Consider the following 14144-nt stretch of genomic DNA (forward strand, 5'->3'; position numbering starts at 1 on the left):
CAGATCCTCTCAAGCTCTGTCAGGTTGAATGGGGAGCGTCGCTGCACAGTTATTTTCAGTTCTCTCCAGAGATGTTCGAACGGGTTCAAGTCCAGGCTCTGGCTGGGCCACTCAAGGACATTCAGAGACTTGTGCCGAAGCCACTCCTGCGTTGTCTTGGCTGTGGGCTTAGGGTCGTTGTCCTGTTGGAAGGTGAACCTTCGCACCAGTCTGAGGTCCTGTTTGCTCTGGAGCAGGGTTTCATCAAGGATCTCTCTGTACTTTGCACCGTTTATCTTTCCCTCGATCCTGACTATTCTCCCAGTCCCTGCCTCTGAAAAGCATCCCCACAGTATGATGCTGCCACCACCATGCTTCACCATAGGGATGGTGCAAGGTTTCCTCCAGACGTGACGCTTGGCATTCAGGCCAAAGAGTTCAATCTTGGTTTCATCAGACCAGAGAATCTTGTTTCTCATGGTCTGAGAGTCCTTTAGGTGCCTTTTGGCAAACACCAAGCACGCTGTCATGTGCTTTTTACCAAGGACTGGCTTCCGTCGGCCACTCTACCATAAAGGCCTGATTGGTGGAGTGCTGCAGAGATGGTTCTCCTTCTGGAAGGTTCTCCCATCTCCACAGAGGAACTCTGGAGCTCTGTCAGAGTGACCATCGGGTTCTTGGTCACCTCCCTGACCAAGGCCCTTCTCCCCCGATTGCTCAGTTTGGCCGGGCGGCCAGCTCTAGGAAGAGACTTGGTGGTTCCAAACTTCGCCCATTTAAGAATGATGGAGGCCATTGTGTTCTTGGGGACCTTCAATGCTTCAGAAATGTTTTGGTACCCTTCCCCAGATTTGTGCCTTGACACGATCCTGTCTCGGAGCTCTACGGCTTGGTTTTTGCTCTCAGATGCTCTGTCAACTGTGAGACCTTACATAGACAGGCGTGTGCCTTTCCATATCATGTCCAATCAATTAAATTTACCACAAGTGTACTCCAATCAAGTTGTAGAAACATCTCAAGGATGATCAATGGAAACAGGATGCACCTGAGCTCAATTACGAGACTCATAGTGAAGGGTCTGAATACTTATGTAAATAAGTTATTTTTGTTTTTTATTTTGAATACATTTGCAAAAAAATCTAAAAACCTGTTTTTGCTTTGTCATTATGGGGTATGGTTCGTAGGTTGATGAGGGGGGAAAACAATTTAATCCATTTTACAATAAGGCTTTAATGTAACAAAATGTGGAAAAGGTCAAGGGGTCTGAATACTTTCCGAATGCACTGTACATGCTTCAATTCTGTCATCTAGTGGCAAGATAAGGGCGATAAGGGTAGAGAAACTACATTTCAAACATCCCACTTTTGGTTTATCCAGGGCTTTGGCAAGGTCGCAGCTCCCATCACATCTCTGTTGAAGGGTGGGCCGTCCGTCTCCGCTGGTCTGCTGAGGCCGACAGGGCCTTCAGTAACCCGAGGGTTCTGTTCACTTCAGCCCCGGTACTGGGGACCACAGTGGTGCTGTATAATACTGTAGTGGTGTAATATTTGATACAATACTCCTGTGGTCACAGTGTATAATGAATGGTAGGTTCCCACTGGGAACATACATCAGTTCAACGTCTAGTTTTGATTTACATTTGGTTGAGTTGTCAACTACCCGACTTTCGGCTGTCGCAGATGCCTTCCCAAACTTTACTCCTTTTGCTTGTTCGACATTGCCTGCGACAGTGCAGGTGACTGCCGACAGACTGATCTACAAATCACCTTCCATCATAAATAACTACTCATTATTATTTGTAGATCAGACAGTTATTCACAATTTACCCATGATACATTACCGTTTTGATCCACTCGAACACGGTCCTTGACTTCCGTCTACAGTTGGTTGCTTTCGCCTTACCACTCAAAGACTCTTGTGGTCAATCAATCATCGCTGTCAACCATTGGCGTCCTCTACAGAGGAGGAACGCATCATGCCGCTACTGTCATCGGCCCCTGGGAGAGGGAGCTGGGCGCCATGCGGCTGGGATCCAGGGCGCTTCCTCAAGAAAAGTGGGTAAGAGTGTCTCAGGTGTGACTAGGTGCCTCATTAACCCAAAGGAAGTGATGCAATCCAGATGTATGGTGGTTTCCGGTGGCATGTGGGAAATGGAGTCTTGTTAGTTTGAGGAAAACAAGATGGACGCCTGACTCCTGGACTGCACCACCTCCTGTGGCTTTTTGTTTCTTTGATTGTTTGTTAGTTCTATTTTAAATTGCAAGGTTTGTGAATGTTCCTGGTCCAGTGAGAAAGGCCACTACTGTAAAGGTTAAATTGTAAACCATGCCCAATTATTTATTAAATGTTGAAACTGGGGTATACTCTGCCTGCTCAACCCAGAACCAAAAGGACCTTTGACACACACATTTAGCTTTGGATAAAAGCGTCTGCTAAATGGCATATATATTTATATATACTGAAAAAATATATAAACGTAACATCTAAAGTGTTGGTCCCATGTTTCATGAGCTGAAATTAAAGATCTCAGACATTTTTCAATCGCACAAATAGCTTATTTCTCTCAAATTGTGTGTACAATTTTGTTTACATCCCTGTTAGTGAGCATTTCTGCTTTACCAAGATAATCCATCCACCTGACCGGTGTGGCATATCAAGAAGCTGATTAAACAGCATGATCATTACACAGGCGCACCTTGTGCTTGGGACAATAAAAGGCCACTCTAAAATGTGCAGTTTTGTCACACAACACAATGCCACAGATGTCTCAAGTTTTGAAGGAGCGTGCAATTGGCATGCTGACTGCAGGAATGTCCACCAGAGCTGTTGCCAGAGAATGTAATGTTAATTTCTCTACCATAAGCCGCCTCCAATGCCATTTTAAATCATTTGGCAGTACGTCTAACCGGCCTCACAACCGCAGACCACGTGTATCCACGCCAGGCCAGGAACTCCGGCTTCTTCACCTGCGGGATAGCTGATGAAACTGTGGGTTTGCACAACCAAATAATTTCTGCACAAACTGTCAGAAACCGTCTCAGGGAAGCTCATCTGCATGCTCGTCATCCTTACCAGGGTCTTGACCTGACTGCAGTTCGGCGTCATAACTGACTTCAGTGGGTAAATGCTCACCTTCGATGGCCACTGACACGCTGGAGAAGTGTGCTTTTCATGGATGAATCCCGGTTTCAACTGTACGGGCAGATGGCAGACAGCAGTGTTTGGCGTTGTGTGGGTGAGCGGTTTGCTGATGTCAACATTGTGAACAGAGTGCCCCATGGTGGGGGTAGGGTTATGTTATAGGCAGGCATAAGCTACGGACAATGAACACAATTGCATTTTATCGATGGCAATTTGAATGCACAGAGATACTGTGATGAGATCCTGAGGCCCATTGTTGTGCCATTCATCCGCCTCCATCACCTCATGTTTCAGCATGATAATGCATGGCCCCTTGTCACACGGTTCTGTACACAATTCCTGGAAGCTGAAAATGTCCCAGTTCTTCCATGGCCTGCATACTCACCAGACATTTATATTTTACATTTTAGTCATTTAGCAGACGCTCTTATCCAGAGTGACTTACAGTTAGTTTTTTTTTCATACTGGCCCCCCGTGGGAAACGAACCCACAACCCTGGCGTTGCAAGCGCCATGCTCTACCATCAGAGCTGCACAGGGCCCATCAAGCACATTTGGGATGCTCTGGATCAATGTGAATGGCAGCGTGTTCCAGTTCCCGCCAATATCCAGCAACTTCGCACAGCCATTGAAGAGGAGTGGGACAACATTCCACAGCCCACAATCAACAGCCTGATAAACTCTATGTGAAGGAGATGTGTCATGCTGTATGAGGCAAATGGTGGTCACACCAGATACTGACTAGTTTTCTAATCCACGCCCCTCCCTTTTTTTTTTAAAGGTATCTGTGACCAACAGATGCATGTCTGTATTCCCAGTCATGTGAAATCCATAGATTAGGGCCTAATGAATTATTTAAATTGACTGATTTCCTTATTTGAACTGTAACTCAGTAAAATCTTTGAAATTGTTGTTTATATTTTTGTTCAGTGTATTTTACCGTTCCAGTAGCAGCTGGGGGTGAGCAGCACAGACTAAAGGGAGATATGTTATTGCTAGTGTTTCCCAGCATCACCAGAGCAGGCCTTCCTCCACAGAGGAACACTATTGGCTCCATGACCATCACCACCAAGAGATGATGTCATTCTCTATGGGCTTAACATCATATCTGACTCTACAGTCTCAGGTTCATTATTTGAATGAGAGAGAACATTTATAGTGCATCTAAATGTTAGTTCTATTTGGTGGAAGGGGTTTCTTGCAGGTTTGCTTCAGATCTATAGATATCATGTAACGGCCCATAGTGTTTAAATGACTGAGTGTGAGGAGGCTTGTGTTTATTATGGGAGCACTGGTTGCACTGTCTGTCTATAGTCTTTTCACTGTATATTTACTGTACAAGATGGAGACCACAGTGGTGCTGTACCATACTGTAGTGGGGTAATATTTGATACAATACTCCTGTGGTCACAGCGTATAATGAATGGTAGGTTCCCAATGGGCACAGACATCAGTTCAACGTCTAGTTTTCAATTACATTTGGTTGAGTTGCCAACTAACTGTGAATTCAATGTGAAATCAACAACAAATGTTACCATGTCATTGTTTTTAGGTTAAAAGTTGGGTGAAAAAAAGACTAAATGCCCTTACGCTGATGACTTTTTGCAAATCCAATCAGATTTCCACGTTGATTCAACTTCATCACATAGATTTGTTTGGTTTAAATGACGTGGAAACATTGATTCAACCAGTTTTTCCCAGTGGGTTGAGTGTTTGTACAGCAGTACTCACTGACGCATGTCATTGTCTTCGCCCTGAGCACCTGCAGTAGGTCCCAGCTGCAGCAGTGCACTCTGACTGAGGGAGGTTTTTGTGCGGCTCTAAATCACTGTGTGAACACAGGACCACTGTGGTGACTCTGACAGTAGTAAACTCCTGTATCCTCAGCCTGGACTTCACTGATGGTCAGAGTGAAGTCAACACCATTTCCTCTCCCACTGCCACTGAACCTGGTGGAAACTCCAGTATGCTTTTCTGATGTGCGATAGATCAGGAGTTTAGGAGCTTCTCCAGACCTCTGATGGTACCAGGCCAGGTAATACTGTGAGCCAGAGTACTGACTAACTTTACTACTGGCGCTACAGTCAATAGAGACAGTTTGACCAGGCTGGACTGACTGAGCTGCAGACTGAGTCAATACATACTGACCCCAAGACCCTGCAGAGAAAAATAAGGAACATTTGACATATAGGATGGTAAAATATTTGGAAGATTATAACCCTAATTCATCATTTACAACATGATGCTTGCATTCTGAAAATGTTCAAAATGTCTCTCACCTTGTGTGTAACAGATCAGAGTCCAGATGAAGATGGTGATCAAAGTCATGGTTGCCATGGGTTCTGTTTAAATGAAATACAGATCTCACATGAAGTGTTCAACATACAGGGCTATAAACACTCCCAGAGCACTGAAGCATGTGATGCCAATGCAAAGTCGCTCTCTATGTAAATGTTCCTCCTGGGCAAATAATTGCACTGTCATTAAGAAAAGTTCTGAAATCCACCTCCATGTGTTGTCTGAAACTCATTACAAAAATGTATTTCTACTGACATGTTCCTTCATTGTTGTATCAAGCTATTTTTATGGTTAGTTGATACAATATGATTAGATGTATAAACATAGTACAAATCAGTTTTCATACTGTTGAAAGTTCAGTGGGGAACGGGGAACATGAATGTGTCCAATCAACTTGAGTTCCAGAGTGTACCAGTAGGGTGTATCAGTTCGAAATGATACAACGAGTGGTTCTAATCCTGAATGGTTGGAGAGCCCTACTCTTACGCTATACTTGATTGTTTTGTCACATAAACTGAAGTTAGGTGAACTATTAGAATTTTAGCAACCAGGAAATGGTGGCATGATTTCTGCGTAGTGCATCTTTAAATGTAATATTATTGTTAGATTGTTACAGTCAACTGGAATATATTTCCTCAGCATAGATTTATTTTAAACAGATCATTTAAGAATTGGTCATACATTCTGTGGAATTTTCTTTAAAATAATAATAATGAATAATGAAATGCAGTTGGATTCCTAGGATTTTATCCCATTACAAAAAGGGAGAAGTATGTGGAAATATTTTTCATTTTAAATAGTACAACTTTTGAAGACAGTTGAATGAATTTTCAGTCATATCATGTAGTTATAATATGCTTCAGTAGCTACTCAAAGGGAAGTGAAATTGTGACAGAAAGACAGAAGCTGTGTGTTAATTTACAGCTAAGATGTAAAACTGCTGCGTCATTATTACCGTATCAGTCTGGTGATTGATTGATAGCTCCCCTTTCTCTAATTTCCCACCTGTCAAGGGCTTCCCCTCAGACTGGAAGCTGAGCTGGAAGGTGGATAGGAGCAGTAGCAGCACCTGGGAGGTGACCGGGAGCCCTGGGGTCCTGGAGAAGGACGGCCACTACAGCTGGAGCAGCACCCTGAGCCTTCCTGTCGACCAGTGGAGGAAGGTCAGCTCTGTGACCTGTGAGGCCACCCAGGGCTCCCAGTCTCCACTCTCTGAGACACTGAGGAGAGACCAGTGTTCTGACGAATGAGCTCCTTCTCTGACTCCACAGTTTTACTCTGTTCTGCACTCAGCGCCTCTTCGTCTTACTGATCCAGCACTACTAGTACCACAGGAGGTTGGTGGCACCTTCATTGGGGAGGACGGCTCATAGTTATGGCTGGAACGCAATAAATTGAATATTATCAAACTCAAACACATGGTTTCCATGTGTTTCATACCATTCCATTCACTCCATTCCAGACGTTATTATGAGCCGTCCTCCCCTCAGCAGCTTCCTATGACTAGCACACTTGTGCTGGGCTAGACCCTGTGTGGGAATCCTTACTCTAGAACAGGGCTTCCCAACCTTCTTCCTGGTGATCTACTGTGCTGTGGGTTTTCAGTCCAACTCTAATTTAACACACCTGATTCTACTTATTAGCTGCTCGACAAGACCTTAACTAGCTGAATCAGATATGCTAAATTAGGGTTGGACTGAACCTACAGGACAGTAGATCTCCAGGAAGGAGGGTTGGGGAGCCCTGCTCTAGAATATCTCTCTGATTCTGATGTCATAGATCTTCTTGGCTTTCATATCACATGTGATGCGCCTTATTGCTGTAATGCTGTTGGTTCTGACATGTTGAAATTATGAAGACATTCAATCTTTAAAATGGTTTGCCTGGATATCATTATTTAATACGTTTTACCATTGATATCTTTACAATTTGTTTAGTTTTCATAAGGAATGAAGAGCTCTGCCATGGAAAATGATTTTACTAATACATTTCAGTTAATTGACCTCGCTCAGTGAATGCTTGGCTGATTGGGACAAATATGGTACCAGTCAAAAGGATATCTACAGCACAGGAGGTTGGTGGAGACATGTGGCTCCCGAGTGGCGCAGCGGTCTAAGGCACTACATCTCAGAGGTGTCACTACAGACCCTGGTTTGATTCTAGGCTGTATCGCAATCCAGGCAGGATTGGGTGTCCCGTAGGGTGGCACACAATTGGCCCAGCGTCGTCTGGGGTAGGCCGTCATTTGTTCTTAACTGACTTGCCTTGTTAAATATACATACAAAAATGCTCTAAACCCACTGGTCTTCATGATGTTACCAATACTGAAGTCATGTGCTATAAACTCACTGGTCTTCATAATGTTACTAATTCTGAAGCCATGTGCTCTAAACCCATTGGTCTTCATGATGTTACTAATACTGAAGCCATGTGCTGTGAACTCTCTGGGGACAGGTGAACATCTGGCCCTGGTGCTGTTCTATTCTGGGAGCGTGGCAGTTCCCTGCCCATGCAAATCTGAGTTTCAACCCCACCACAGCTTACAATCTCACAGCCTCAAATCCTCTGGGACTGGGGCAGCTGTGTGTTTCACTAGAGAACTGAACATGGGCTGGGGAAGCAGATATTACACTGGACTTTGCATCATGTTCAAATGGGGACTTCACTCTAAGGTCTTTTTATGGTTTTGTATACAGCATGTAAACAACATTTGTTTGTGACAGATATGTATAATCATGATATCAAAGTAGTACTTCTTGAATTGAATCAATATGACTGTATTCACTCCTTCAGGGTTGGAGAGGTATAGAAGTTGAGTAAGTGATGAATAGTTGGGAAGTTGGGTTTGGACAGGGTCAACATTAATGATATTGTGTACTGAAATGGGTGCTTCTTACAATATGAAGATAAATCAAAACGCTTTAAAAAAAATCTAAAGCTATTCTGAATTTTGTTCAACAAATCCTTCAAAATAAAGCATTTTCTACAGCTCTGTATCCTTAGTGGTCCCAGTGTGTTTACAGAGATTTCCTTTTTTGCAGAATACATTGAGAGATATGTACAGCATCACAGTCCATAGTCAAGTCTAACGAATTCCATTATTGTATTGTAGTGTCATATTTTGATGAAATGGTGTTTAGAATACTTTAGAATACAGGAGACTGTAGCTCTGCAGCTGTTGAGTCAGGGCAGTTCCTCTTTAGCTGAGGGAGGTTTTTGTACGACGCTCTTTAACACTGTGAAACCCGCTGTAACTCTGCTGACAGTAGTAATATCCAGCATCTTCAGCCTGGACTCCACTGATGGTCAGAGTGTAATGAGAACCAGATCCACTCCCACTGAAACGACCTGGAATCCCAGTCTGACGAGTTGAAGCAGAATAAACCAGGAGTTTAGGCGCTTCTCCAGATTTCTGCAGGTACCAGTGGAGATAATTACTAATGCCTGAACTGGCTGTACAGCTGATGGAGACAGTCTCTCCTTGGCGAACAGACTGAGATTTAGCAGAATGGGTCAGAATTATGTCCGCTGATGATTCTGAAAGATAAACAAAAGTGAAGAAAGGCTGATTAGGAAGGTTATCACAACAAGCATATTGTAAAGCATAGCCTACCCAGTAAAATCATTTTTTTACATTATATTTTATTCTCTGTCATGTTAAACTAACGAATGAAGTGTAACTCTGAAGCCAAACCCATAATGATTCAAAGTTGGTCAAAGTGTCTCTCACCCTGAACAAGGAGCCCCAGTGTCCCCAGCAGTAGAATCAGTGACATCATCATTGTGCTGCGTGTCATTGGCTCTGAAAGGACTGATCAGTCAATGATCAACACTGGGGTTTTAAAAGTATGTGGAGTTATGAGGCAGGACAGCTATGCAAATGTCCCATCTTTTACGCAAATACGCGCACGCACACACACACACACACACACACACACACACACACACACACACACACACACACACATGCTAACAAGGAGATAATAGAAAGTCAGCAGTTTCCAAAGGTAAAATCATAGACAAACCACACATTGTAACAACTATATCTTAAATGGGGCCTAGTTTGACTCGTCCACACACCAGTTGATGTCTCTCAACAGTGGTTTTCAGTCCCATGAGAAGGTAAATTCAACTCGAGTAGAATTACTGCTTCTATATCCTTCAAATCTTCTCATGGTGGACAGTAGTGGAGCTCTGTCACTCTCCTCTGACCACGGTGTGTAATGTCAGTTTCGGTGATAAAGTGGGTGTTTTTCTTTACAGTGTTTTTCAATCAAGTATTTGGTACATCTTCACAACTCTGAGCACAGGAAGGGGAAGGGGTCCAGGCAGCTGTTCACAAACGTGAAGCTCCGGACGACACGCACTGCCACACTTCTGTGGCGCAGCAGCACTGCCAACGCCTCTGGCCGGGAAGCACGCAGCACCATGCCGGCGATGTCCACCACGTTGACAATGTGCACAGGGACCCAGAGGATGAAGAAGGCGACCACCACACTGGTGACCAGCCACGTCAACTTGGCACTGCTGAACAACACCATCTGGTTCACCCGCCGTTGGAGGCAGCAGTAGGACGTGACCAGCACAGAGAACGGGACAACGAACCCTAAAAGGGTCTCCAAGACGAGGACAGCAACTCTTTCAGCCTCGGAGCCTGTGTGTCGCCGGTACTTGAGCTCGCCATCGCCCATATCGTGAGTGGCAACGGCGGGGGCAGTCAGGGCACAGGCGAGCCCCCACAGGGCCAGGAGCAACGCCGCCTCCCCCTTGCGCCGCAGCCTGTTCCACATCTGCGGGTAGAGCACCTGGAGGTAGCGCTGGACCCCGAGTAGAGTGACCATTAGCACGTTAGCATACAGGCTGAGGTAGAGCAGGAAGGTGGCTAGCTTGCAGGCGGCACGGTCCAGAGTCCATCTGTGCAGGAGAGTATAGATCCACATGGGCACCGTGGCCAGGCACAGTATGTCGGAGGACGCCAAGTTCAGCATGAGATACAGGGTGAAGTTGGAGCGTTGGGGCGAGCGCCGCATGATGACCAACAGGACAGCTATGTTACCAGGGAGGCCCAGCAGACAGCACAGCCCTAGGAGGATGCTCGAAATCAGGCGGCCCGAATCCGGGGAGGTGGAGTCCAAGCTAGAGGAGTTGGAAGAGTTGAGGTTCTCCATGGTCGGTGAAAGAATAAGAGATCTAAGAGCTATCTGGAAGACAGTAGACTTTTGACATCTAATTCTTTGTTTCTCATTCTTGAAATCCTCACAAGTTTGTTATCTTCTCTTCACCTCTTGTCATAGAGTGATAATAAGTAAACTGATGTGGGTTAACTGCCTCTGGTCAGCTTCCTCTTAATGAGCTGTGTGTGTGTGTGTGTGTGTGTATGTGTGTGTGTGTGAGAGAGAGAGAGAGAGAGAGAGAGAGAGAGAGAGAGAGAGAGAGAGAGAGAGAGAGAGAGAGAGAGAGAGAGAGAGAGAGAGAGAGAGAGAGAGAGAGAGAGAGAGAGAGAGAGAGGATGGTGTTTGGGGTTAAGATACTTCAGATTTTGTCAATAAGGCTACAGCCAACCCGATTCTTACAAATAGACACACGATACCGAGGAGATAATTAGTTTGAAGCAATAGGCAAAGCATGTACTGTATTTGTATTTATTATGGATCCCCATTAGCTTCTGCCAAGGCAGCAGCTACTCTTCCTGGGGTCCAGCAAAATTAAAGCTGTTATACAATTTTTAAAACATTACAATACGTTCACAACATATTTCACAACACATTAAGTGTGTGCCCTCAGGCTCCTACTCTACTACCACATATATACTACACAAAATCCATGTAAATGTGTGTGTATAGTGCGTATGTTATCGTGTGTGTGTATGCATGTGTCTGTGCTTATGTTTGTGTTGCTTCACAGTCCCCGCTCTCCCATTAGGTGCATTTTATTCTGTTTTTTAAATCTAATATTACTGCTTGCATGAGTTACTTGATGTGGAATAGAGTTCCATGTAGTCATGGCTCTGTGTAGTACTGTGTGCCTCCCATAGTCTGTTCTGGAGTTGGGGACTGTGAAGAGACCTCTGGTGGCATGTCTTGTGGTGTATGCATGGGTGTCCAATCTGTGTGCCAGTATTTCAAACAGACAGCTTGGTGCATTCAACATGTCAATACCTCTCACAAATACAAGTAGTGATGTAGTCAATCTCTCCTCCTTTGAGCCAGGAGAGATTGACATGCACATTATTAACGTAAGCTCTCTGTGTACATCCAAGGGCCAGCCGTGCTGCCCTTATCTGAGCCAATTGCAATATTCCTAAGTCCCTCTTTGTGGCACCTGACCACACGACTGAACAATAGTCCAGTGCGACAAAACTAGGGCCTGCAGGACCTGCCTTGTTGATGGTGCTGTTAAGAAGGCAGAGCAGCACTTTATTATGGAGAGACTTCTTCCCATCTTAGCTACTGTTGTATCAATATGTTTTGACCATGACAGTTTACATTCCAGGGTTACTCCCAGCAGTTTAGTCACCTCAACTTGCTCAATTTCCACATGATTAATTACAAAATGTAGTTGAGGTTTAGGGTTTAGTGAATGATTTGTCCCAAATACAATATTTGTAGTTTCGAAATATTTAGCACTAACTTATTCCTTGCCACCCATTCTGAAACTAACTGCAGCTCTTTGTTAAGTGTTGCAGTCATTTCAGTCGCTGTAGTAGCTTATGTGTATAGTGTTGAGTCATCCGCATACATACCTAGACAGCTGTTGTGGTGTGTGTGTGTGTGTGTGTGTGTGTGTGTGTGTGTGTGTGTGTGTGTGTGTGTGTGAGAGAGAGAGAGAGAGAGAGAGAGAGAGAGAGAGAGAGAGAGAGAGAGAGAGAGAGAGAGAGAGAGAGAGAGAGAGAGAGAGAGAGAGAGAGAGAGAGAGAGAGAGAGAGATTTGTGTTTGATCAGTTGAGATACTTCCGATGTTGTCATTGAGGCTACAGCCAACCTGATTCTCACAAATGGACACGACACTGAGAAGATAGTTTTAAGATATAGGCAAAACATCTAAAGTAGATTGTACAGTGGAAGTCAGAAGTTTACATACACTTAGGTTGGAGTCATTAAAACTTGTTTTTCAACCACTCCACAAATTTCTTGTTAACAAGTCGGTTAGGACATCTACCTTGTGCATGACACAAGTAATTTTTACAACAATTGTTTACAGATAGATTATTTCACTTATAATTCACTGTATCACAATTCCAGTGGGTCAGAAGTTTACATACACTAAGTTGACGGTGCCTTCAAACAGCTTGGAAAATTCCAGAAAATTATGTCATGGCTTTAGAAGCTTCTGATAGGCTAATTGACATCATTTGAGTCAATTGGAGGTGTACCTGTGGATGTATTTCAAGGCCTACCTTCAAACTCAGTGCCTCTTTGCTTGACTTCATGGGAAAATCAAAAGAAATCAGCCAGTCTGGTTCATCCTTGGGAGCAATTTCCAAACGCCTGAAGGTACCAAGTTCATCTGTACAAACAATAGTACGCAAGTATAAACACCATGGGACCACATGTGGATATATTGAAGCAACATCTCAAGACATCAGTCAGGAAGTTAAAGCTTGGTCGCAAATGGGTCTTCCAAATAGATCGATATATACTTGCATTCTTGTGTTTCTTTAACTCACATCGTAGTTCTTGTGTTTTTAATCTATTTTCTATATGTTATGATGAGTTTCTGGTATTGAGAAGTTCAGGATGCAAGAGAATATGGTACACAGATGGAGATTTGATTCAGTCATTATTTAATGGTTACAATATTGGATTCAATGACAGGAGGTACGGACATAGCCTCCTGCCATCTGAATAACTTCCGTACAAAATCTCTCAGTTTATATACTGCCCTTCCAATCTACTTTTGTCTTACACAGTTGCTAACCATCATTGATTGTCACTCATCTACCACCATATCATCCACCTCCTTGGTATCATGTGGCACCCTAGCCAGGCCATTCCATCACGCACCCCTCCTAAGATTAGCAACAGTGTCCCCCAATCTATCTTGGCACACTGACCTTCTGTTACTCACTGGTGACACCAATAACACATGGTGTGTCCTTGTCCTGTGTCCCTCATCTAGCTTAGGAGTTTACACACATTAATGAATCCTTTATCAAAACTCGTTATAACACTATATTATCATCATCAATACTGCATTGTTGTCAAAGAGCTCTCAAGGTAAGAATTTCAGTGTATTATTATTATTATTTATTTTATTTTTAAATATATTTCCCTTTATTACTTTCCAACCCCACCACCCCTTCCCTAATTGGAGTAAACTAGTGAGCAACAACGCCTAGGCCTCTACTTCTAGCTTATACATACTATATAAATTTTATGGACACAGTCAATTTTACAATAATTATATTTTGTTTGTTTTTACTCCTGAACTTCCTCTACCCTCAACCTCTCCGATCATTTTCATGATGTCCATCCGGTTTGCTTCTATATGCCATATCTCTCCAACTGTGCTCCTTCACAAAAGCTCTCAACCTGTAACCTATATACTTATTATGGACACAGCATGCCCTACATTAGTTATTTTGTTGTTGTTAGTTGTTGTTAGTTGTTCTTAGTCCCATCCTTCAGCTCCATTCAACACCTCCCATCTATCTCTTAACACCATCCATATTGGATTTCTATTTGCCACATATTTTTCAAATGTACTGTGATGTTTCACAAAAGTTCT

At 43.7% G+C, this 14144-nt stretch overlaps 1 protein-coding gene and 2 gene segments (V, D, J or C); 1 reads left to right on the plus strand and 2 right to left on the minus strand.

Moving 5' to 3' along the window:
* Positions 1-4837: 4837 nt before the first annotated feature.
* LOC123491385 lies at positions 4838-5480 on the minus strand. The segment is given in 2 exon segments: positions 4838-5276; positions 5399-5480. Coding segments are annotated over 2 exon segments (390 nt in total).
* A 312-nt stretch (positions 5481-5792) lies between these two features.
* Positions 5793-6803, plus strand: LOC123491453. The segment is given in 2 exon segments: positions 5793-5831; positions 6431-6803. Coding segments are annotated over 2 exon segments (276 nt in total).
* Positions 6804-9709: 2906 nt separating this feature from the next.
* Positions 9710-10585, minus strand: LOC123491454 (leukotriene B4 receptor 1-like). The gene has a single exon (XM_045222242.1). It carries the CDS (start codon positions 10583-10585, stop codon positions 9710-9712), a length of 876 nt encoding a protein of 291 aa, XP_045078177.1.
* Between the last annotated feature and the right edge of the window lie 3559 nt (positions 10586-14144).

This window comes from Coregonus clupeaformis, chromosome 8 (assembly GCF_020615455.1).
Source record: "Coregonus clupeaformis isolate EN_2021a chromosome 8, ASM2061545v1, whole genome shotgun sequence".
Lineage (NCBI taxonomy): Eukaryota > Metazoa > Chordata > Actinopteri > Salmoniformes > Salmonidae > Coregonus > Coregonus clupeaformis.